The sequence below is a fragment of the Siphateles boraxobius genome, unplaced genomic scaffold (genome assembly GCF_051911475.1).
Source record: "Siphateles boraxobius isolate OS27281-9 unplaced genomic scaffold, OSU_SipBor_1 12, whole genome shotgun sequence".
In the NCBI taxonomy this organism is placed as follows: Eukaryota; Metazoa; Chordata; class Actinopteri; order Cypriniformes; family Leuciscidae; genus Siphateles; species Siphateles boraxobius.
This window is the reverse complement of record NW_027508722.1, coordinates 18,499,145-18,508,727: the sequence shown is the minus strand read 5'-3', so window position 1 is coordinate 18,508,727 and position 9,583 is coordinate 18,499,145. Positions and strand designations below refer to the sequence as shown.

The following is a 9,583-nucleotide window of genomic DNA, read 5'->3' as shown; positions in this document are numbered from 1 at the left end:
GCCTAAAATGCGCGCACATATTTTTTTTTACATTTAAATTTTTTAAATAAAAATGGCAAATATGCATGTTTGTTTAACATCTTTCATGGAAAAGGATTTAAATGATCATTTAATGCACCGTAGTAATCTTGGCGTAACAAATACTTTATTTAGCACATTATCACAGAGGAGACATTTTAAATTATATTATGAATTCTCATGTATTTTGTGTTTTACGGTAATATGGAAGCCATGACAGTTGACAAAATGAGAAAGCGGAAAATTTGACCTCATGTCAATAATAATACTGGCCTCATGCGGCTGGGAGTGTAAGTGCGGCCACTTAAAGGTTATGCGTCAGATTGTAAATTAAAAAGTAGGCTGAGATGATGAATCAAACTCTCTTTGAAATTCCAATATCGTTCCTGTCATATTCGTTGTAGTTGTAGTGTGGGCTTGATTTTTCTCATATAGGCTAATTACAACGATTATTAAAACTATCGTTACAGTTGTCCTTGGTGTGGATGGGCCTTAACCCTCTAAAGTAATTTTTCAGAATTAAGAAAACATTTAAATTCAATTGTTTATTAATTTAAATTCATTACAAATAAATTAGTTCACGTGGGCCATGAATATGCTAATTGGTTCCCGCCTCTAGGTGTGTTCGAAATCAGCATAGAATATCTCTGCGACTGGATGTAACCGATCGGCGAAAGTTGCCGCGAGCAGACGGGGCTGCAAACGGAGACGTGAAGTTGGACACTTTCTGCTTATCGTGACATCTCACGTGGTGTTTCCATACTTTATCACAGCTGAAGTGAAATAAATACAATATTTGTCAAATACGCAGACTTTTCAGAGACATTTCATTCAATACTTTATGTACTGCTGCTTAATAGCATACAGTGTCTGTTTGTACAAGAATAAGGTTTAAAGCTGCAGTAGGGAGTTTTGAGAAAATGTTTACTTAGCCTGAAAATTTGATCAAGCACAACTTACAGGTCCAACCCCCTTGCTCTCTGCTGCGCTACAGCCCTCCCTCGACAGCTCCTCCCCCACAGCGCAGCCTGCCGTGAATGCGCAGGCTAGTAAACAGGACCACCAATGAAGGCGGATTATAAACAGTTATGGAACATTCACTGATAGGGACGAAACATCAACAATATGCTTTACATTGACTATGGCCTTTTAGACTATGGACTATTGACTAATAGCTAGTAAGATAACGTTAAAGGATTAGTTCACATTAAAAAAAAACTTTTGCTGATAATTTAATCACCCCCATGTCACCAAAGATGTCCATGTCTTTCTTTCTTCAGTCGAAAAGAAATTAAGGTTTTTGATGAAAATATTCCAGGCTTTTTCTCCATATAATGGACTTCAATAGGACACAAACGTTTCAAGGACCAAATGACAGTTTCAGTGCAGCTTCAAAGGGCTTTAAACGATACCAGACAATGAATAAGGGTCTTATCTAGCGAAACGATCGGTCATTTCAAAAATAAATAAAAAACTTTAAGTTTTATAAGCACAAATGCTCGCCTTGCTCTGTTCTGTGATGCACGTTCGTGATCCTGTTCGAACTCGTTCATCAAAATGAACAAATCTTTTTTCGAGTCATTTCGTTCGTGGAATGAACGAAATGACTCCAAAAAAAACTCGTTCAACATGAACAAATCTTTTTTCATTTGGATGAACGAGTTCGAACAGGAGAGTCACTAACGACGGTACGCGCTCGTGCTGTGCAAGAGAGGGGTGATCAGCGCGTACACGAGCGTGATTGACACTGCTAAGACATTCCTCCTGGCTCTGATTGGTTGTTTCTGACCGGGAGCGGTGTATTTCTGCAAATGGCAATAGGGCCACAGGGAGGAGCCAGAGGAGTTTGATTTTTTTCACAGATTATCTGTCTCATTTTCTACTGTCAGGACATAATGACAGTTTTAACAAATATTTGTTTACAAAAGTTACCTACTGGAGCTTTAACAGAAGCCCATACTATCAATGAAATGGGGTCTACATTTGTTATCAGTTTTATTTTGATAAACATGACACAATATAAAAACGTGACTACATGAAAAGAGATTTTACTGTTATAAAAGCAAATTTGTGAGCATTAGTGGATCTGAAGGTGTTCAAATGGCAATAAACCTGAGTCGGACACAATTTCTAACCGGCATGCACTGCTTCAAGTCAGCCGCCGATCGGTCTGCACAGAGCTGAAGTCGAACAAGCCTAGTCACACCAGCGTGGACTAACTGATCCACTCAGTCAACTGTATTAAACGCTACACAATGACAAGTGGAAATATTGGTTTAATTCAGCCACATGTTTGAACCAGAAACTAATTGGGAGGAGGAGCGAATATAATTTGGGCCTAATGGGTGGAGCTAAAATATACAACCACACTAACCCTACCCACAACTATCCCTCCACCCCATTAGAGCTCCAGAGAGGAGGAGTGAATGCAATTGGGAGGAGCTGGACTAATCCCACCCCACTGGAGCTCCAGAGAGGAGGGGCTAGTCGTCATTTGACTCTGCAGTGAGTACCAATTGGATTTAAGGGAAAATACTCAGCAATGGTGTTGATTTAAGAATTTTAGCATGTTTTGTCTTGAAGCATATTAAAAATGTACCACACAGACATAGAAACATTAAGAACCACAGGGTTTTTAAAAATATATTGTATAGCCTATAATATACTGTATGTTTTTAGGTAATTAGATTAACCCTAACCTTACCTTTCCAGTTAAAACCTTTTTTTATTAAATTCGTAATAATTTACAACATTAAGTGAGTTCTGTAATAAACACTAAATAATAATGCACCAATATTTTTTACATTTTTATAAGCAAATGTGTCCTCACACAGACACACGTTTCCTCTCTCGTGCTGTACCTATATTTCTTGCCAGCAGGCATGTATTCCCCTCATTCCTCTGTGGGACCTCCTCCCTCCCTTCATCCCAGCCACAGTCGCTGCATTATGGCGCTACACTCAAACACAAGCCCTGTATATGTGGCGTTCCTCTTCATTCTCAAATATGTATCTATAACAGCAGGCAGTGGACTATCTTCAGAGAGTTTATCCGGACTTTTATCCCCTTACGATGAGCTCTATTACCGCGGGGTTCGGGCGTATTTTAGGGAGGACTGGGAGCGCGCGGCGGAGTTTCTGGAGAAATCCATTTCCACGCGAGACATGCTCCTGCGGACCAGACGAAAATGTCACGACGAGTGTTTAACAGCAGGAGATGACAAAGTCTCCAAACTAGGTAACTGTTAACTTTTTGTACAGATTGACAAAGTGTTTTCGGCGTATCTCCATCACATTGTGTGAGTGTTTCAATGACCTCGAGTAACTCGTTCAATTACAGTGCTTGAAACACAGTCCAACTAATGCAACAATACAAAACATGCCCTAAAAACTGGAGACTGGAGTTTTCCATGACTTGTCATGTTGACTGCATGTTACTGTGTGTAGACACAGCGGATAGTGGTCTCTGGGACCTGGGAGTGCTAGACTGGATCCAGGTGCGGGCCGAGTGTGTGAGGTTCTGCATGGGTCGAAGTGTTTCTCCTGCTGCTCTGCTCCCAGTATCTTCAGACATCGAGTATGAATTTGGAACACGCAACCCTTACAACTACCTGCAAGTCACCTACTATAAGGTAAAATCAGTAATCATAATGATTATATATGAAATCAGGCTAATTATAATAAGATATGTTTATCACAACACCTAGATAGGTCTGAGTAACCCTGCCCTTTTGTTTTGTAAGTTTAAACTATCTTCCCAATCTGTACAGTTGGATAAAATGGACAAAGCAGCTTCAGCTGCTCACACGTTCTTTGTGGCCAATCCGAGTCACCTGGAGATGAGGAACAACATTGAAAAGTACAGGAGGATGATAGGAGTGAAAGACGAATCCTTTCAGGACAGAGAGAGAGAGCAAGAGCAACACTGGGTGAGTTCAACAGAAGAGAAATGTAGTCAGGGTTTTTATTGATAACTACAACTAAAACTATGTATAGATTAAATTTAGCAGTGGACGTTAACCATAATAGAATAGTATATAATTGAATTATGATGAAAAAATTGGTAAGTAAAAGCTTTAGTTTACACCTTTTCCGGTTAATATACATGTATGTTGATTTTGGAAAACTGTGTATGAGGACCTAACTAAATCTTGATGATGATAAACAAACTAAAATAACACCACCAAATGAATCTATTTTTTTTTAATTGCATTGCATCTGAGCAGCTCTCAAGACTGTTAGTAGTGCTGTGAGTCATAATAGTTATTTTGTTTTTCTAGTGTGTTGTGCAGGCTTGTTATTTTGGCAGTTTTTTTCCCCACATTGACCAGACTGTCTTTTGTCTTAAGAGCTGGATATGTGGATACCTTCTTTTAAATTACATACTTCTGCACCTCACTGTCCTCACTCGTCTCTTTTTCTCTCTCCCAACCACTATTATGAAAACGAAATGATAAATATTATGAAATTAACCACATTAGCTGTCCTGTATACCCCTTTCTCTACCATCTTTTTTCACATTGTTTATCATTTTTTAGGAGATGTATGATGCAGCCGTTCTGTCTGAGAGCTCGTCTGATTGGGTGAAGGCGGTGAAGAAGTGGAAGGAGTGTGTGAATGAGACGCTCAAGCAGACGGAAGAGTGCAGAGCTCAGTGTGTGATGGCGCCACGGGTCTTTCCGGAGGAGCCAGACACTGCACAGGGAGTTTACGAGAGAGCTGCAGGTCAAAAAGGATTTTTATTTACAAAGTTATTATCAAGTTATTGCAGCCACTATTAAAGATAGTTTCAAGGAAAAGTAAAATTGGTTACTCTCTAATTTGCAAAGAATATTTTAAATAATATGTTGCAACATCATGGCATATTTTGTTTATTATATAACAGTTGAGTAAACTCAGTCTTTCTCTGTCTCTTCAGACCTCTCTCTCTCCTTGCTGTCATGCAAACAGATGTGCGTGACCTTAGTGTCAACGCGACCTGGAAGGGTTTCTGCTCTGGAGGACTTTCTGCCCTTACAGCTCGAGCATCTACATATTGCACAGTTTAAAGGTCAGATGTTATTAATACACAAGCACTGATATTTCTCGCTCGTGTTTTCTCACAAATGCCAGTGTTTTTGTTATTTAACTATTTAAAAAATGATTTATTATTATTTTTTCTGCTTTGTTCTTCATTGTTTATTTTTGGAGATAAACAGTGTTTTATTTCAAAAAAGTAATAGAGTGCAACAGTCAGGTTTCAGAGGTAAATCATGATTTTAACGATTACTTATAAACCATTAAAGACAGCCTTACTGTGAGGAATGAGGTTGTTAATCTATTGTACTTCTGTTGAAGCTAATAGCCCACTTTATTTCTGCATAGTTTTAAAATAAGCATGTGTAACAGCAGAATTCATGGTGAAAAACTACATTACCCATGATGCTGTATAGAAAATTACACCAATCAGAGCCAAAAAATCTTTCTAGCCCTGCCCACTCCCAAGCCACAAATGTCTCCCTATGGTCTCAAAATACTTAACATATTTGAAATATGAAATCAACATTTTTATATGAGTAGTTTTATATTTCTCCATAATTTTTAATTGGATTATGCTTTTTGCGATGCTTCATGGGATTGTAGTTCTTTCCCTCAATACTTTTTTGCTTTAAATCAAAGTTTTGTAATGTTGTGATTCACCTTGTAGCTGCTTGGCTTGGTTCATAGCTTAAAACACTTTAACTAAATCCCTATGGGAGAAAACATTATGGAAAAAATACTTCCGAAACCAGCACTGCTGAAAACGTGGCCTTTTTGAACTTTTTTTTTAATGTTGCAATGTGGATGTGCATTGTGCATAGCAGTGTTATTTTAGTATTATTCTATACTATTATAGTATTTAATTTGGTTTTTAGTTATTTTGTTATGTGCTTTTGCCATTTTTTAATATTAATATTTAGCTTTAATTTACTTTTATTTCAGTTTTAGTCATTTTAGTACTTCAAACTTATTTTATTTTGGTCAGTTGTGAGTCAACATTTCTAAAGTTTTCTCATCTAATATTTATATTATTTCAGATTTATTTCAATTAACCAAAACTATTTTTAATAGTTTTAGTTAACAATAACAACACTGGTGGATTGGTGGTGTTGACTGTTCTCAAGCTCCGGTCACAGTTAGAGTACCTCAGTTAAAAATACAATCTAAATACTATTCTGTTTGAAAAATTTGAGAAACCTCATTAACTAAAAACTGTTGTTACTATCACTCTTTGGTGTCCCGCAGCTGGTGACCTGAAGGGGGCGGTGGAGACCCTGCGCTCCTTGTTGCTCTTTTACCCCACAGATTCGGACTCCCTTAGTAACCTGGAGCTGTACTCTCAGACTCTAGAGGGCGACAAGGAGGCTCAGGAAACGGGTCCTATGCAGGTATGATGAATGGACTGCCAGAGTAACTATGACACATTGGAGATGGGGTAGAAAGAATAATGTTTGCATTTATAGATTGGTATGTCTGTTTGATGGATGGAGTCAATGAGCAAAATCAATACAGACTTTAAAATGGCTCTTTTATCTTTTTTTTCTCAAAGGAAATTGCCAAGTATGTCAGCAGAGCTTTGCAAGAGAAGAGACTGCTGTACTTTGGGATGGCAAACTTGGACTTTAAATTCAGTGACCCGGTATATGCCTCATTTCTGTTGTTGGAGTTTTTTGTCTTTCACCTCTCACCTAATGTTCCCCTTTCTGAAACTAGCCAAAAAAAGGCCTCTTTCTCACTCACTCCCTGTCCTCATCAGGATCTGTGGACACCCGAGGACGTTGTGCCCGAAGCTCTGCGAGAAACCTGGAGGTGAGACCGGGAAATAGAAAAATAACGAATATCGAATAAGGAAATAGTGAGATGAATTTCCTGGCAGCTTCAAACTTTTCTTTTTCTCAGAGCAGAGAAAGAGCAGCTTCATGAGAAACTGAAGCAGGGCCAGAAAGTGGAAGAAGTGGATGAAAGTGGATTTTATGCAGGTACAAGCACTGTTTCTGTCCACCCTGTTCCTTCCATCATTTTGTAATATTCATACATATATAAAATTTGACTCAGGTGGTCCTGTTCCTGTGGTTGGCGTAACAATAACGATGGATGATCAGGGGCTGAACGGGACCAACCGTGTGGTGTTGGATGGAGTTTTATCCCAATCTGAATGTGATCGTGTGATGCAGCTGGCTGCCGTGAGCTTTTTAATAATCATTTAAAAATCTGCCATGTGAACTACTGTTGCAATGCCCAGAGAGCAGCTCAAAGAATCTCACCTCACATTCTGCATGCGTGGATAATAGGTTGCCGCATCAGTGGGTGATGGCCACCGGGGGCGACGCTCTCCTCACACGCCGCATGAGAAGTTTGAGGGTTTGACTGTTCTCAGAGCACTTAAGGTGAAATATTTGTCACTCATGACACATACTAGAATGATTCATAAAATTATAGACATTCTCACATCAAATATCCTATATAATAAACTAGAAAATATCTGTTTTCCAGTTGGCTCAAGATGGGCACGTCAACCAATCAGATGCCAGGCTGCTGCATGAGATCGGGGAGACTGTAAAAATTCTGATGGACTCATACTTCAGAAGTCACTCTCCTCTCTACTTTGCTTACACACACTTGGTGTGCCGCTCCGCCATCCCAGGTACAATGCTCTATAGTGCTTTAACAGGAACAATTATTCACACATAAACAAATCTGTGCATACGCACGCTTTATAAATTAGGTCTTTTATTTTAACATCTTGCTTAGTGCATATATGACTTTGTGTACAAAGGTCAGCAAGAGGGGAGATCAGATCTTTCTCACCCAGTTCATGTGGATAACTGCATCCTGGAGCCAGAAACCAGGCAGTGCTGGAGAGAAGCTCCTGCTTTCACGCATCGAGATCTCAGGTGCACAGATGCGTAGATGTAGGCAAAACACACAGGAAATTCACCAAGAACGAATAGGCTTGCTGATAGCTTCCTTCATTAGCATCAATTCATTTACTAGAAAATGAATTCAGAAGATTAAGATTCAGATGATGAAAGACGGTGTGTGGTTAAAAATTCAGAATAGAAATTCAAGCTTCTTACAAATGAAATTAGTAAACATTTCACACATCTACTTCAATTGGCTTCAAGTACTGCTGGAAATGTTCAATATCAAGTATATAGATACATTTAAATAAAAGTAAAAATAAACGCTTTCTGTTGGGAATAATTGTGCAGTATTGCTTATAATAGGTAAATAGCACTGACTTTTGTGAATCCAGCCTATATTATAATGAGCCTCATTTTGAATAGAAAGGAAAACACTTGGAAAATAATGAAAATGCTTAAAATATATTTAATAGTTGTTGTTGTTTCTTTACTTTTCTTTTATGCACATACCGTGATTTGTTTGTATTGTTGCCTTTACAGTGCAGTTGTTTACCTGAATGATGATTTTGAAGGAGGTGATTTCTTCTTCACTGATCGAGACACCAAAACAGTCACTGTAAGATTAATTTCCCAATATTCACTAATTTATATTTCTTTTATTCTGATCCATATTTACAGATTTCTCAGAAGCATTCTCTACAACAATATATAAGGACTTAAAGTGATAGTTCACCCAAAAATGAAAATTCTGTCATTTACTCCCCCTCAAGTTGTTCTAAACCTGTATGAATATCTTTGTTCTGCTGAACACAAAGGAAGATTTTTAGAAGAATTTTGGTAACCAAACAGGTCTCGTGCCCCATTGACTACCATAGTAGGGAAAATGAGTCACGTTCACTAATAATTGTGTGGATTATTTGTATATTACTTGTATACACCTTTTACAGTCTATTGTATACAATATAGGTTCTCGCAAAAAAACATTTCTACGCAGATTTCATGCCCAAATTTGTGTGTTCACACATGATTGAGACCCAATTTTTTGCCTGAGACTTTCTGTATATCTATTGTTTCTCTTTCAGGCAAAGGTTAAGCCAAGCTGTGGGCGACTTGTTGGATTTACATCAGGACCTGTTAATCCACACGGTGTTACTGCAGTAACGGAGGGTCGACGATGTGCACTGGCACTTTGGTTCACCACTGAAAAGCTCCACAGAGATATGGTAAGGGGCTGTAATGGGAACTTTAAGAGATGATAAAACAGGAAAGGTGTCATGTGCACTTATTTATAAGTTTAACTTCATTTCAGGAACGTGATGAAGCTGAAGCCTTATGGGAAGCTGATGGACAGAGTGTAGTAATAGAGGAGAAGGGTGATACTGAGAGCGCCTTAAAATCTGCCCGCAGTGGGAGAAGCCAAGGAAAAGAGAGGAGCAAAGAGAGAGATAGAGTGACAGGCAGACGGGATGAACTGTAAGAATGACAGATGAATGAGCCAATCAGAAAATAGACATCCATGGACATGAAATGCCATGCTGCTTATTCACCCTGTCATTTCGTGTGTGTGTGTGTGTGTGTTTGTGTGTGCACGTCGCCCTTGTTTCAGTATGTCTTGTGTTTTGATTGTAAATAGTTTTAAAAAAATCAAAGAATAAAGAAGCCGCAAATGTGGCAATTATGTAA

At 38.5% G+C, this 9,583-nt stretch overlaps 1 protein-coding gene across 1 annotated transcript; it reads left to right on the top strand.

The window, feature by feature from the left end:
- Positions 1-2,889: 2,889 nt before the first annotated feature.
- On the top strand, positions 2,890-9,583 carry p3h3 (prolyl 3-hydroxylase 3). The gene is made up of 16 exons (XM_077209840.1): positions 2,890-3,255; positions 3,465-3,649; positions 3,788-3,946; positions 4,556-4,742; positions 4,936-5,067; positions 6,282-6,424; positions 6,586-6,675; positions 6,793-6,845; positions 6,936-7,015; positions 7,092-7,219; positions 7,328-7,423; positions 7,530-7,680; positions 7,813-7,930; positions 8,441-8,516; positions 8,983-9,123; positions 9,210-9,583. Exons 1-16 carry the CDS (start codon positions 2,901-2,903, stop codon positions 9,375-9,377), a joined length of 2,262 nt encoding a protein of 753 aa, XP_077065955.1. The 5' UTR covers positions 2,890-2,900; the 3' UTR covers positions 9,378-9,583.

Excerpts from the sequence above, each read along its gene's own strand:
- p3h3 (XM_077209840.1), top strand. The coding sequence starts at position 2,901 with ATGTATTCCCCTCATTCCTCTGTGGGACCTCCTCCCTCCCTTCATCCC. Across the intron at positions 7,681-7,812 it reads GTGCCGCTCCGCCATCCCAG|GTCAGCAAGAGGGGAGATCA; the intron begins GTACAATGCTCT and ends TTGTGTACAAAG. Across the intron at positions 7,931-8,440 it reads TTCACGCATCGAGATCTCAG|TGCAGTTGTTTACCTGAATG; the intron begins GTGCACAGATGC and ends TTGCCTTTACAG.